Below are 16,382 nucleotides of genomic sequence, written 5' to 3' on the forward strand. Positions count from 1 at the left end.
TAGTATATTCCCTTGCCTTTTTAGTCCTCCCAAAATGCATTACCTCACAATTTTCAGGCTGAAGTTCCATTTGCCACTGTTCTGCCCATCTAACCAGCCTGTCTCTATTGTCTAATATGCTATATATTAACTTCCTGAATCATTCAGTCAGGTTCCAGCCTGTAACTCCCTTCAGTAATCGATTATTCTCTACTTAGTTTCTGAAGAATATTCTGAGTTTCTGTGCAATAAAGAAACTCAACTCTGTATATTGTGGTGACCAGAATTTGTTGCATTGCACCCACTGTTTTTAATTTAGTTAATGAGGAAAACTGATTTACATGTGGCAGCTTAGCAATGTTTAGTGCAATGGGTTTTAAGGTTATGGACACCCACTGGAATATTTCAACTTCAGCAGAGAGCAGCACTTACCCTCAGAGGATCAGTCCAGGTGGACGCAGTTTGTGGTCATAAGTGTGATCATCATAGAATTCATCAACAGACTTCAATGTCCTGTCAAAAGAGAAAAAGAATGAAAACTATTATTTTGTGAATAAAAGGGCTGTGGTTTATTATGTAATCATTGCAGTTTTAAAAAGTGTATACTTTTTCTGTATGCAATGGTCTTACGACAAACAATATTGTCACTTTTGGTTAAAATTAACATTTCATAAAAGGGACTGTAGTTGTAGATTATCGATAGTCACTGCACCCCAACAGTTACTCATTGTTTGAAAGGCTCTTACAAATAATAACTATGATATTTTATTCAGGAACATGTTTATAGCCCGAAGGCTGAATTGCAGTGTGACTTACATTCAAAAATTCATATACAGAACAAATAATCAGCTTAAAAATGTACAAATGTAACAATCATCTTGTCACAAAAATAGAGGAACAAATTCAGCAGGTTACAGGGGGTGCTGTACGGGATATTAAAGGAAGAGGGACATTGAATTAAAATGAAAACTGAGATTACAAACCAGTACGCCATTCCTAAATCACAGGCACTGAAGTACAGACAAACATTCATCATTCAAATACTTCATAGAGGACCCGATGTACCTTTCCATCCTGCATTAGGGTGGAATTTAATTGAATTTCTGAATTGCCTCATTCGCTCTGGGTGTGATGGGGGGTAACCAGCTTTGAAATTGGGTGGATTGCATAAGGGATTTCCTGAATTTAGTACAAATACTAACTCGTCTTGTTTGTAACATGTAGACCTGAAGGGTGTTGTCGAATGACTGGCACTGAGGCCCATGATCAATCTCAGCCTGGGTTTCTGAATACTTCTGATTTATGCCATTTTTCTATTCGATTAATATATATATGAAATGTATATATACATATATCGAATAATTACCTCAATGTCGGGTTTCAAACAAATCAATGAGTGCTTTGCATAAGCAATGGCTAATTTCTGTCTGTATACATAGTTGAAGAGAATGCAAACACAATGTGCTGTCACTGCTTCTGTTGATAACATGACAATCTGGAAAACTGTAACCCAATCCAGGTTATAAAACAAGCACATCAACTATACCTGAACTCATTAAATTAAAGTTCTTGGAACTCCTGAGCGTATTATGCAATATACACATTTATGCTTGCATTGCTAAAGACTGATCATTTATTTTGAGCATGATTGCTTTGTGCGATTTGTTTGAGTGGGGCCCATATCTTACTGTTTGTTCAGTTCCTATGGCAGGACACTCTCAAATGTGAGTGCTGTGGAACTAACTTGTTGTTTTGCACCAGTTTTCCCAGTGCACTTCTATTTCATGTATAATATTTTATAGTTCTAATTAAGATTCCATTGTACAACATAGCTAGCACATCTCGTGTTCATGAAAAGGATTATTTTGAACAGTACTCACTACAAAGAATCTCCTGTCACTCCAGAGAATAGTATCTGACCAGTATTGAAATTTTTATCCAACATTTCTTTCATCCTACTGACAGGTAGTTATTCATTCTTATTTATTGGCTGCACATTGTGAACTGTGGACAGGTATCCAATTTTTAATGAGGCAGTACTCTTGAGAAAGGGACCATGCAAATGGATTTGATCTTACCTGGAGTTTAATTGTATTTTCCACCAAGATTCAGTGGGCCAAAATAAGAACCTTGGCTAACTTCTCCCCTTTTCCTAGTCCGTGAAACAAGAAGTAATTTCATGGGATTACACACAATATATCTGTCAGTCCAACCAGTCCATTCCAGTGTTTATGCTCCATAATTGTAACATCTCAATGTCCAGTTCAGCTAAGGTTGGTTAACTTGGCAAAATCTATGTCGAGTTCCCAAATTGGATTCCTCGGAACTCTGGACTCCTTCCAGGGCCCCATGGTCTATCCAGCTGGGCCTGAAAGGTGCATGGGCCTGGGTGGGGGATATGGTTGCTGAGAAGAATCAGGGTGAGATTAGGTGAAGATGAGAGTGGGTGAGGGTCAGAATGAGTGAGAGTGGGTGAGAGTGGCTGAGGATGATAGTCAAAGTGGGTGAGGATGAGAATGGGTGAGGGTGAGCGTTGGTGAGGGTGAGAGGGTGAGGATGAGAGTGGATGAAGGTGAGAGTGGGTGTGGGTGAGGGTGAGAGTGGGTGAGAGTGGGTGAGGATGAGAGTGGGTGAGGGTGAGTGGGTGAGGGTGAGAGTGGCTGAGGGTGATAGTGAGAGTGGGTGAGGATGAGAGTGGGTGAGGGTGAGGGTGAGAGTGGGTGAGGGTGAGTGGGTGAGGGTGAGAGTGGCTGAGGGTGATAGTGAGAGTGGGTGAGGATGAGAATGGGTGAGAGTGGGTGAGAGTGGGTGAGGGTGAGAATGGGTGAGAGTGGGTGAGAGTGGGTGAGGGTGAGAGTGGGCGAGGGTGAGAGTGGGAGTGTATGTGCGTGGGTACTCATTAAAAATTACAGAAAGGTAAGACTTGCAAGTATTTGTTGAGTGACAGAAACTTTTTATCATAATAAATGTATACAAATAATACATAGAATCATTGCTTATGTTTCTTTATGATGTTTGTACCTATTTTGCGTAATAATTTTTTGTGGTTTAATTCTGCAATATGATAAGGGTGTTTCTCAGGGCCTCCTTCAGTGCTGTTGGGAGGTCAAAAGGGGTCTGCGACTGGAAAAGTTTGGGAAACCCTGATCAATGTGATTCTGGATCATAACATACATTTGATTTATCAAGTAAAGCACTGGGGGAGTCCACGGCTTTTTGTTGTTGTTTTGGGAGATCAATGATTGATATCCAGGATTGTGAATTACTCTACTAGAAACAGGCTAACAGACCTGGCACAGATCCGTTATAGTTAGATTTCAGCTGAATCTCCAGGAATCTCTTGATTAATTCAGTATAGAATACCCGGATAAATATTTACGAATAAGCAACAACTTGTATTGACATAGCATCTTTAATGTAGTCAAATGTCCTACTGCACTTCATTGTGTCAAACAAAAGTTGACACCAAACCAAATCAGGGGATATAAATGTAGTGGACCAAGCTTGGTCAAAGGAATGGCTTAAAGGAGGAAGAGGAGGTAGAGAGGCCATGCACTGAAGTCATTTGAGGGTGAAGTGAAAGACCAAACATTGCCCCTCTGCCCTCTTGGTGGGAAGTGTAAGTTGCAGTTTCATTTAAAGGGTGCACAGGAGTTTTTATGCACTTCAATTGCTCACATCCATTTTACATGGGTCCCACGCCAATAACTGCAATGGTGTGAATGTACTTGAGCAGATTCAAGAAATATATTTCCAAGTGCCTCTGCAGGCCAATAATGGATACAATTCTTGTTTAGAGGTTCCACGGTGACATAATTATCTTTGAGGAATTTCGAGACCATTGAGTCTCTAATTGCAGCATCAGCTTATCCTGCTGCACTGCCATTAGAACATAGAACATAGAACATAGAACAGTACAGCACAGAACAGGCCCTTCGGCCCACGATGTTGTGCCGAGCGTTATCTGAAACCAAGATCAAGCTATCCCACTCCCTATCATCCTGGTGTGCTCCATGTGCCTATCCAATAACCGCTTAAATGCTCCTAAAGTGTCTGGCTCCACTATCACTGCAGGCAGTCCATTCCACACCCCAACCACTCTCTGCATAAAGAATCTACCTCTGATATCCTTCCTATATCTCCCACTACGAACCCTATAGTTATGCCCCCTTGTAATAGCTCCATCCACCCGAGGAAATAGTCTTTGAACGTTCACTCTATCTATCCCCTTCATCATTTTATACACCTCTATTAAGTCTCCCCTCAGCCTCCTCCGCTCCAGAGAGAACAGCCCTAGCTCCCTCAACCTTTCCTCATAAGACCTACCCTCCAAACCAAGCAGCATCCTGGTAAATCTCCTCTGCACTCTTTCCAGCGCTTCCACATCCTTCTTATAGTGAGGTGACCAGAACTGCACACAATATTCCAAATGTGGTCTCACCAAGGTCCTGTACAGTTGCAGCATAACCCCACGGCTCTTAAACTCCAACCCCCTGTTAATGAAAGCTAACACACTATAGGCCTTCTTCATAGCTCTATCCACTTGAGTGGCAACCTTTAGAGATCTGTGGATATGGACCCCAAGATCTCTCTGTTCCTCCACAGTCTTCAGAACCCTACCTTTGACCCTGTAATCCACATTTAAATTAGTCCTACCAAAATGAATCACCTCACATTTATCAGGGTTAAACTCCATTTGCCATTTTTCAGCCCAGCTTTGCATCCTATCTATGTCTCTTTGCAGCCTACAACAGCCCTCCACCTCATCCACTACTCCACCAATCTTGGTGTCATCAGCAAATTTACTGATCCACCCTTCAGCCCCCTCCTCTAAGTCATTAATAAAAATCACAAAGAGCAGAGGACCAAGCACTGATCCCTGTGGCACTCCGCCAACAACCTGCCTCCAATCCGAAAATTTTCCATCCACCACCACCCTCTGTCTTCGATCAGACAGCCAGTTACCTATCCAATCGGCCAACTTTCCCTCTATCCCACACCTCCTCACTTTCATCATAAGCATTGTAACAAGTTCTTTCCGTACATCGTGCATGTGGCTGTTGGTTACAGTTTTCACAATAAGCCAAGTTGAATTACACACTACGATGTACTCAAGTGCTAAAAGCCTGAAATCCAATCCAACAGCAAGGAATTTAGCTAATCCAGTTGCTCTAATGCTGCAATCTTGACCATAGGATTAGAGGGACGTTAAAGAGGATTTTTTCACCCAGAGGATGGTGGAGTCTGTAAAAGGTTATCATCAGGAACACTTGATACTAATGTAACTAGGATGCAAAGTCACATGACTAAGAGATTGCGATCTGGTGGGAAGTACAAGAACAATGCAGAGCAAAGAGATGTTTATATAGATCTGCAAATAAACAAGGCTGGTTTTTATGAATGCCAGTCTATGGTAGGATTCTTCTGGTTAAAGCCAAACTCTAAAGAAATCCCATCCAGACTCTGAACCCAAAGCTAAACAGGGGTCAGGACCTCCTGTTTGAAAGGGTGATAGAGGCAGGAGCTCTCATCACAAGCACTTAATAATGATCTTGAGTGCCGTAAGCTATAGGGCTTTCAATCAAGGACTGGGAAATGGGATCAGACTGGGTAGATCTTTTTCAGCTCGCTTAGACATTTTGGGCTGAATGGCCTCCTTATGTTCATAAAAATTTTGATATTTTTTAAGAGCTACTTTTTAATTTTACATTGTTTGCTTTTGAGTTAATAGTTCTTTTGGAGTGGTCTCAGTGGGTTTTTTTTTGCTACGGAACAGTCAACAGAATTGCTAATGTTTCCTTTTCCACCCACTCGAGTTCTGATTCTCAAGATTATATATCATCAGAAGCAATGTCGTCACCCAGCCCCCTCAGCTCATTTCATATTTTTGGGAGGAAATAATGAAAGGAAAGGGAGAAAGATAATCAGACAGAGGCATAAAATGAGGGAAATTTCAATCAATTATTTGAAATTAGCAATGCCAAGATGATAAAACAGCGCTGAAATTCCCTGAAATCTATTCTTCTTCTTGGGCAGCTCCTTAGGGATCAAGGATGAATTGTTTCCACTCCGGTTCGGGTGGTTCTGAGATGGTTGATAAGTCCAATGCACGATCTCCAGACACTGGCACATTCAGACAGGTGGTTCTTGAAGAGTCAGTTCGATGAAAGGTTGAGAAGATTGTGTGCTCTCCCTGACATTTCAACTTCACCTCTGTCTGCCCCTTGACAAAGTCTCTCAATGTGTTCAGTCTCCTCCCCAATAATCCTTCTCCGTTCTGGTCAATTCCAAACCAAGGGCTCCCATGAGTCGGCAAGGATGTTTCATCTCTTCAGGGATGTTTGTGAGAACATTCCTGAAGTGATCTACTATATATCTGATTATCGAACAGTATTGGTAAAGTTACAATAATTCGCAATCTAATCACCCTCTGTTCACAGCTTGCCAACATATTGAGGGTCTATTGCTATTTTCTGCCAAAAGTATCATTAGATCCCTTTCCTCTAACTTCACTTAATACTTTAGTCATCTTTTGCTTGGGATTTGCGAACACCATAAGAAATAGGAACAGGAGTAAACCGTTTGATCCCTTGAGCCTGCTCCGCCATTCAATAAGATCATGGCTGATCTAACATTCCTCACGTCCACCTTCCTGCCCTTTCCTGTAACTCTTGATTCCCTTCCTGATCAAAAATCTATTTCAGCCTTAAATATACACAAAGACTCTGTCCCCACAGCACTCTGTGGTGAGGAGTTCCAAAGACTCATAACCCTCTGAGGGAAGAAGTTTCTCCTCATCTCAGTCTTGAATTAGCATCTCTTTATTTGGAAACTATGCCCTCTGGTCCTAGACTCTTCCATGAGGGGAAACGCCATCTCAGCATTTACCCTGTCAAGCCCCTTAAGAATCCCATGGGCTGGATTTTCCGACCACACTTGCCCCAAAACTGGAAAATCCAGCCCGAAGTCAACGGACCTTTTCATGGAATAGACTCAGAACACATCGAGTAGTTCAATACTGGGAATCCTTGAGGCTCTGTGGGCCATTAGCAGCAAAACATTTCACCACAATCTCTAATCTCATTGCCCAGTCTGTCACTGTACCAGTAGTACACTGTCGTGTCAGCCGTGCTAATGCGCTGACTTTCCCTCAGTAGTACACTGTAGCGTCAGTCATGCTATTGCATTGACTTTCCCTCAGCTGTACACTATAGTGCCAGTTGGGTTAATGTGCTGACTTTTGCCATTTTTACAACCCATTCCCCCCCCCCCCCCCACAAACCTTCCACCAATTCCTTCACCCTTGTTAACTCCCACTTCCAGGACCCAGCTGTAAATACCACAGGAAAACTCACCAACAGATACCCATTTGATAAATACAGCTGCTTACAGTTGGATTGAAAGGAGGCCTGGCCATGGAAACCATGACAGCCTCTTTACAGCAAGGAAGGTAAACCATCTGGCACATTCTGCTGATCGATGTGGATCTCTGTCTCTTTAGTGTACCAGAGTTCTAACACAGTCTCTCACTCCTCAATGCTGAGTCATAGTATCCTTCAAAAGACTAGAAAAAAACATTAAAATAAAATTTCCAGGGTGCCATACCTCAGAGCCTTGTCAGATATAAACATTTCATGCTTACCCCTTCCAAAATCCCTCAATGTACCACTTCCATGCTGTTCCGTCCCCCCCCCCCCCACCCCCCATAAAACTGGATGCTCATTCAGTATAACTGTACCTTAAATCATGATGGGTTCATACTTTACAGCACACTCAGAACAATTCAGCTTTTATGAAGCTATCTGTCACCTTTTCTGAGCACAAACAGCTATAGTATAACAAAATTTGTTTCATGACTGCTCTGAAAATGTCGATATGATGCATGTTGTGCCACAATGTAAAAATCATTCTTGGAAAGAACAATAGTACCTCAGCATTTCATGGTGTCAGCTCTGCCTTTGGGTTTGGAGGTTGTGAATTCACGCCCCACTCCAGAGATTGGAGCATATTATCAAAGCTGATACCTCAGGGCAGTGCTGAGGCAATGCAACATTAGGAGGCACAGCAAGTCTTTGGGAAGTAAAACGGAATGTCGGCCTTTATTGCGAGGGAGAAGGGGCACAAAATAGGAGAGTCTTGCTACAATTATATGGGGTATGGGTGAGACCTCACCAAGAGAATTGTGTACAAGTTATTTTGGCAAGGATATCCATGGATGGAAGCAGTTCAGAGAAGGTCCATTTGGCTGATTCCTGGGATGAAGGTGGTTTATATACAAACATACAAATTAGGAACAGATAGGCCACTCGGCTCCTCCAGTCTGCTCCACCATTCAATAAGATCATGGTAGATGAGATTGTAACCTCAACCCCACATTCCTGCCTACCCCGATAACCTTTCACCCCTCATTAATCAAGAATCTATTTAGCTCAGCTTTAAAAGTATTCAAAGACTCTGCTTCCACTGTTTTTTGAGGAAGAGGGTTCCAGAGACTCATGATCCACTGGGAGAAAGAATTTCTCCTCATCTCTGTCATAACTGAGTGACCTCTTATTTTTAAATAGGGGCCACCTGGTTCCAGGTTCTTGTGGTTTGGTTTCCATGATGAATAGTATTTGGATCTCACTTCAGGTAACTTGCAGTTTAATCAGTAAGGAAGGTATCCCTCTACTCATAAGTGACTTAGGACTAACTTAGATAGGTTCCTTCAAAAACTACTCTATTTATATTCTATGGATAATAAGGTTCTGGGTAAGTACATCTCTCCCGTGTACAGATTATTTCCTCCTTCTTCGGAGTCTTTTTCACATAACTGCTGATGTCACCATTACATTGGCACGGTGGCACAATGGTTAAAACTGAGATATTGTAATGATGATAGAAAAAAGACTTGAAGTCATACATGGAAATATTGGACTTTATAAGGACCTGAATTGTATGTTTTTAAAGATGAACATAAGTCACCAAACATGGCTGATGAATACACTATTAGCCACTAACAGGAATGGCTGCAGGAAGTCTCTATGGAACATCCTTCTTGTGGGCCCAGACAATTCAAAGTATTTGTAAAAATCATTCTGGGTTGAATTTTCTCATCCCACCCGCCACGGTAATTGTAGCAGGCGGGGGGCAGACCATGCAAAGGTCCGTTGACCTCAGATGGAATTTTCCAGTCTTGGGGCGAGCACGGCCAGAAAATCCCACCCTCTAAGTCTGATTGCCATCTCTGGAAGACAAAGGGACAGAACAATTACCTCGTCTCAGAGTCCCTGGCTATAATGGTCTAGACAGACAAGCACATGTCAGCTCTTTGGAATGCACATCTGGGAGTTCAAAGCTAGGCAGGCTGCCTTCCAAGTAGCCATTTGGGCATTCTTCTGGAATTCTCTCTCTGTTTCGCTCTCTTTCTGTTGGTCTACTTGTTGCCCTGTGTGTGCGCGCACTGAGGAACAGAAGCTAGAAGTTACTACATACTAACTGCAATATAGTGACTGGAAAAAGGAAACAAAATCCCTCGACTGGACTACAGGTCACCTGAACCGCAGAATTAACTATTTGTCAGCAGAAATCAACTTTACTGGAAAGAATCACATTGGCCGCAATTCATCAGCATCTGCTCCCGCAACTCAAGGACATCCCTATAACTTTTCATTAATATTTCGTGGCGGGCGAGGTGGTAGCGTTCCGGCGACGGGGCGGGACTTTCTGACCTCGCTCGCCCCGAAACCGAAAAATCCCATGTACAAATGTAGATGCATGTGTTCTACCATTTCTTCTTCCCATTCTCTTAGTAGCTTTTAAACTTTCTCTTAACTCAAGAAATCCTGTTTGAATTCGCTCCTTTTTAAATATATCTTGAGTCTGGAAAAAGGTACCCAAGGGGAAGGGAACCTTATTAGATTAAGCCATTGTTGCTACCAGAAGAGGGTGGCTTGAATAAAGACATCGGGTGGGATTTTACGGCCTCGCTTGAGCGAGACAGGAAATTCCCGCCCGAGGTCAGTGGAGATTTCCATTGTCGGACCCTCACCCGCTCCGATTCCGTGGCGGGCGAGGTGGTAGCGTTCCGGCGACGGGGCGGGACTTTCTGACCTCGCTCGCCCCGAAACCGAAAAATCCCATCCGAGATCAACAGACCTTTCTATGGTCTGCCCTTCACCCGCTCCAATTCTCCTGGTGGGTAGGATGGTAAAATTTGCCCCGTGGCACCAGTCATCCTTCCTCACCCGGGTTTGTGACAATTTGGGGGTATCTCAGCCTGATGGTGACAAATTGAGGGGTCTTGCCCCGATCAACAATATTTGGGGAACCTCCCCTGGGACGAGTTGTAACAAGATGTAAGGAGACATTAGAGCCAGTGACCAAAAACCTAGTCAAGCAGATAGGTTTTAAGGAGCGTCTCAAAGAAACAGATAAAGGTGCAAATGTTTATGGAGGGAATTCCAGAACTTAAGGCAGTAGAGCAACTGCTAACGGTGTAGTGAGTCAATCTGGGTATGTGCAAGAGAACAAAATCAGATACATGCAGAGAGGTTGTAGGATTGGCAAAGGTTACAGTGACAAGGAATGGTGGATGGCCCCATGATGGCCATGCATGCATGATGGCCATGCAGGAATCTGTAAACAAGAATGAGAATTTTAAAATTGAGGCATTGCTTAACTGGGGGAGGGAATGTAGGCCAACAGACACAGGGAATGGGTGATGCGAGTTGGGATACAGGCAGTTGTTTGATGAATTTACAGCTTGGCTCCTACCTGGCCACATGAGGGTGGATCCGCCGTAAACTTTCAGTTATGTTATAATCGGGGCCATGCTGATGGGCCTTGGAGCTAACGGCATAACTGGAAGGAAACTGTTTCTGGATTCCTCCCCTTGTCCAGCCCTCTCTGTCCTCTCCTTTCAGAGTTTTGTCATTGTACCTGATTTTGTGAAAAATTGAACAAAAGACAAAACATGATTTTTTAAAGTGACAGCACCTTAGGTTGAAGAAACCTTCTCCTTAAAACTCACTGATTCACTTTCTCATTCTATCCTTCAATCGCTTCTTCTCCCAAAACCGCCACATGATTGCATTCATAATGTCGATTGCAATGGCCTTCTCTGGTAAATCATCCCATTATACTTTGGGTGAGAAAGTTTCACTTAGCTTCCCTCCTTACTCCTCTCTACTCTTCCAGTGTCGGAGTTCTGTCCATTCCCAGGCTTTATGCGTCACCTTGATGGTTATTCTTTTATCCACTAATTAACTGTCTTCTTCAGATTCTCTCTCAAAATCTCTCTCAGCTTCACCCACGCCTTCATCAACACCTCCGGAAAACCCTCCCAACACAAAATTATATTAGTTTTCCTGTACAGTGCCTGTCTACCATTTACCAGAATTCTCCGATGTCGGACACCCCGCTCCTGCTGTCAGCGAGTACGGAGAATTTGGAACTCAACCAAATCTCCATTCATGGCAGCTGGACAGGAGAATCCCGACTGCGGGTGAGGTCGGAGAATTCCAGCCATTATATTTTACTACTTTACTCACAATGAAGGTATTTCTACTTGCTTGAAAAGCACCATGGAAATATAAGGTTTGTCATTGCATCTACTGTCCTGATTTTCACTTGTATCCTTTGGCACTTGAACCATTTAAGAATACAGGAAAGACTGAAACAAGGTAATGCATACAGTATAGAGTTCATAATATACTATTTCAAATTTGGAAACCCCTTCCCAGCCAAGATCTCTAAGCACCTCAAACCCTCTTCTTAATCAGATTTAATCTGTGCCCCTTTTAAACATATCAACTGATTCAGAATGAATAAGTCTATCACTCCATTCCATGTGGTAATATATGGAGAAAATATGTTCTTAGTATGTAATGTTGCTGAGCACTTGTAAGTTATGTCACTGAGACCTGCAATCTTCCATTCATGCCCATGATAAAAAGCCATTTCACCCATCTATTGTATATGTTATTTATTGTTCTGTCATGTCTCTTCATCCTATGCTCTTCAATGAAAAGATGGAGTAACCTTAATCTTTCTTCATAATCTAATCCCCTAGATCCCCTGGATCCATTTTTTCTGTTCCCTATAATTTTGTCATTTAAGGATTAGATCCAAAATAATTTGATAGGAATGTTGGTGCATGGCCCCACATGTTATTCCATGTGAGAAGCATTTCCAATTCCTGCAACCCTGTATGTTTTACCATTTATCTCCTTCAGGGGAGGCTATTTTTCTGAGCTTGTACACCCCTCCAGGAACTTGCTTGCCTGCTACTTTCTACTCACTGAAATGGGAAGCAAGACCAAGGGTAGTACATCCACCATTTCACCATGGAGACTCCCAATGAGCCATGCATCTCACTGACAGGAGAAAATTGGCATCCTGTTACTGTGCTGCAGTGTAAAACATCACCTGATTCCACTTTTCTTTATTGAGTTCCCACGGTGACTCACCAAAGTTTATAATTTGTCAGGAACCTGTCATCATCTGTTGCAGTCTTGGCTGGGTATATGTAGCGGTTCTCATTGCTAGTAAATCCAGTAGACTCCTGAAACCAAGCAGAAAGTCAGAAAATTCCCTGCATCAGGTGTTTCATAGGCTCATAGAATAGTACAGACGGAGGCCATTTGGCCCATTGAGTCTCCACCAATTCTCCGACAGAGCATCTCATCCCACCCTATCCCCATGTATTTACCCAGTTAATCCCCCTAACTTACACTTCTTTGGACACTTAAGGGGCAATTTAGCAAGGCCAATCCACCTAACCTACACATCTTTGGCGTGTGGGAGGAAATCTACCTAGACATGGGGAGAATGTGCAAACTCCACACAGATAGTCACCCAAGGTTGGAATTGAACTTGGGTCCCAAGCACTGTGAGGCAACATTGCTAACCACTGTGCCACCGTGCCCTGCCTTTCAAAGCATAATATAACTCAATGACACTTATAACAAGGGCTGTTACTAAATCTCATTTGTAGATCTTATCAGACTTGCTGCCTTTAAATCTCTCCTGAATGTGAAACGAGATGTTACTGTGGGAAAGGGGTAGGGGAGAGGAAAATATCTTATAAAGCTCTGCCAGTGGCCTAATATAAAGTTGCACTGATTAGGAGTGGGTCTATGGTTTATATAAGCTGTTTGCTTAATTCAATTGGATAACTACAATTAACTTTAATTCCCTCCAGACGACTGAGGCGAGAGTGCCTTCTTCTAATTGCATTGACTTGCATCGGAACCTGTACACATGGATGCTATGTGCGATCAGAGTTGCACCTCACTTCACAGCTCAATAGCCTGTTGAATTTACTATGTGCAGGCTCACACATGAAGAACAGATGAGGTACTGATAGGCTGCCAGTATTCATGAAACCAAAGCCCAAGAAAATATTGCTCTCAGGTTTATTTTAGAATTCAAATTTAACCATCTACTGTGGTGGGATTTGAATCTGTAACCCCCCACAGCATTGCTCTAGGTTTGTGGTTTACCAGTTCAGTGAACTATACCACTAAAGGAAGCCAAGCATTAGCCTGGGTCTCTGGATTGCGAATTAAGTGGCATCACCGCTGTTGCCCTACAGGGCAATTTACCATCCACCATGATGGGATTTGAACCAGGAACCCAGAGCATTGCTCTGGGTTTGTGGGTTACCAATTCAATTATTTATGTCACTCGGCCATAGTGGGAGCCGACTAACAATGCTCTCAGGAGAGAAGAGGAAAGAGGAGAAAGAGGAGGCCTAGAATGCGATGCCTGGGAGGGTGGTGGAGGCGAGTGGCCTCACATCCTTTAAAAAATACCTGGATGAACACTTGGCACATCATAACATTCAAGGCTATGGGCCAAGAACTGGTAAATAGGATTAGGCGGGAGGTCAGGTGTTTCTTGTGTGTTGGCACAGACTTGTTAGGCTGAAAGGTCTCTTCTGCACCATCTGATTCTATGAGAGAAAATTGGCAAAGGAGAAATAAAAGGGTTTTACAAAAGAGACAAGTCAATGGGCATGGTCATTGAGCTGTTCAGTACTGTGGCTCTTGAATACCAAGCTGTAACCATATTCAACAAGCTCCTGATGAGACACAAATGCATATAGGTCCATGCTATGGATGGTGGAGCACATTTGATAGTACACAAGATGAGTGACAAAAGGATACAAAATAAGTTTTAACATCCAGAGTGCCTTTTGTTTTAGGATTTTCAAAACACATACTTTAAATAATTCTCTCCTTGTGGCTACTCAAATCCATCACAATTTTACTGTCAATGTTTTCTTTGATCCACTATTTTGGCAGTAAGGAACAATGACAGTAGTGTTCTATCAAATCATAGCACTTTACAACACACAGAGAGGGAAATCCACCCATTGCTAGAAATCTGTCCGCTTAATCTTTATCCCCTTGCCTGTCCCATGTGTCAGGGGGACTAGCAGGGTGGAAACGTGGAGTAACAGGAATAGGACCTGGGTGGGATTGTTGTCAGTGCAGTCTCGATGGGCTGAATGGCCTCCTATTGCACTGTTGGGATTCTATTCAATGATTTTATATACTTTTCGATTTTTACATTTTAAATATTTGTGTGCTTTCTTTTCAAAAGCTGTCATGAGTTTTTTTGTCCACCATTACCTTAACTATAAACTGCAGCAAAAAACTCTTCAACTTTGCTCTCTCAGTGACAATCTTTAACTGCCCTACCCTTATTACCGATTGGAAACAGTGGGCAGAATTCTCCCAAGCCCCCTGCCAGCACTTTCGATGGCTGGGCGAATATAACGGGAGATCCAGAAATCAATTTCATGTAAATTTACAGTGGAACCTTCCGCTGTTGTCATGACAGATCAGAAAACCCGCCAGAGGCCAGCAGGAACCTCATTTGCAACCCGTTAGTGAGATACAGATGAAGGCCCATCCCCCACACAGATTCTCCATGGCTGCAGCGGGAAAGCACGGCATGAAACCACGTCCAGATCAAGACTCATCTGAACAATTCCTGGGGCTGCCTCCAGGATTCAGGATGGAGACTGCCAGCAACCCTGAGTCTCAGATCACAGTAAGAAGTTTAACAACACCAGGTTAAAGTCCAACAGGTTTATTTGGTAGCAAAAGCCACACAAGCTTTCGAGGCTTTGAGCCCCTTCTTCAGGTGAGTGGGAATTCTGTTCACAAACAGAACTTATAAAGACACAGACTCAATTTACATGAATAATGGTTGGAATGCGAATACTTACAACTAATCCAGTCTTTAAGAAACAAAACAATGGGAGTGGAGAGAGCATCAAGACAGGCTAAAAAGATGTGTATTGTCTCCAGACAAGACAGCCAGTGAAACTCTGCAGGTCCACGCAACTGTGGGAGTTACAAATAGTGTGACATAAACCCAATATCCCGGTTGAGGCCGTCCTTGTGTGTGCGGAACTTGGCTATCAGTTTCTGCTCAGCGACTCTGCGCTGTCGTGTGTCGCGAAGGCCGCCTTGGAGAACGCTTACCCGAATATCAGAGGCCGAATGCCCGTGACTGCTGAAGTGCTCCCCAACAGGAAGAGAACAGTCTTGCCTGGTGATTGTCGAGCGGTGTTCATTCATCCGTTGTCGCAGCGTCTGCATAGTTTCCCCAATGTACCATGCCTCGGGACATCCTTTCTTGCAGCGTATCAGGTAGACAACGTTGGCCGAGTTGCAAGAGTATGTACCGTGTACCTGGTGGATGGTGTTCTCACGTGAGATGATGGCATCTGTGTCGATGATCCGGCACATCTTGCAGAGGTTGCTGTGGCAGGGTTGTGTGGTGTCTTGGTCACTGTTCTCCTGAAGGCTGGGTAGTTTGCTGCGGACAATGGTCTGTTTGAGGTTGTGCGGTTGTTTGAAGGCAAGAAGTGGGGGTGTGGGGATGGCCTTGGCGAGATGTTCGTCTTCATCAATGACATGTTGAAGGCTCCGGAGGAGATGCCGTAGCTTCTCCGCTCCGGGGAAGTACTGGATAACGAAGGGTACTCTGTCCACTGTGTCCCGTGTTTGTCTTCTGAGGAGGTCGGTGCGGTTTTTCGCTGTGGCGCGTTGGAACTGTTGATCAATGAGTCTAGCGCCATATCCTGTTCTTATGAGGGCATCTTTCAGCGTCTGGAGGTGTCTGTTGCGATCCTCCTCATCCGAGCAGATCCTGTGTATACGGAGGGCTTGTCCGTAGGGGATGGCTTCTTTAACGTGTTTAGGGTGGAAGCTGGAGAAGTGGAGCATCGTGAGGTTATCCGTGGGCTTGCGGTACAGTGAGGTGCTGAGGTGACCGTCCTTAATGGAGATGCGCGTGTCCAAGAATGCAACCGATTCCGGAGAGTAATCTATGGTGAGCCTGATGGTGGGATGGAACTTGTTGATGTATTTCATGTCGGTGATGTTGGGCACCTTTTCAATATG

At 43.5% G+C, this 16,382-nt stretch overlaps 1 protein-coding gene across 1 annotated transcript in view; it reads right to left on the reverse strand.

Moving 5' to 3' along the window:
* Positions 1-413: 413 nt before the first annotated feature.
* The window catches only part of saxo4 (stabilizer of axonemal microtubules 4), a 106,716-nt gene continuing 90,747 nt past the window's right edge, over positions 414-16,382 (reverse strand). Inside the window, exons 10-12 of the mRNA XM_078220604.1 lie at positions 12,429-12,523; positions 10,735-10,899; positions 414-492 (exon numbers count right to left, since the gene is read on the reverse strand). Of these exons, the coding sequence (XP_078076730.1) occupies positions 414-492; positions 10,735-10,899; positions 12,429-12,523 (339 nt within the window). The remainder of the gene's footprint in view (positions 493-10,734; positions 10,900-12,428; positions 12,524-16,382) is intronic.

The sequence above is a fragment of the Mustelus asterias genome, chromosome 9, assembly GCF_964213995.1.
Source record: "Mustelus asterias chromosome 9, sMusAst1.hap1.1, whole genome shotgun sequence".
NCBI classification, from domain to species: domain Eukaryota; kingdom Metazoa; phylum Chordata; class Chondrichthyes; order Carcharhiniformes; family Triakidae; genus Mustelus; species Mustelus asterias.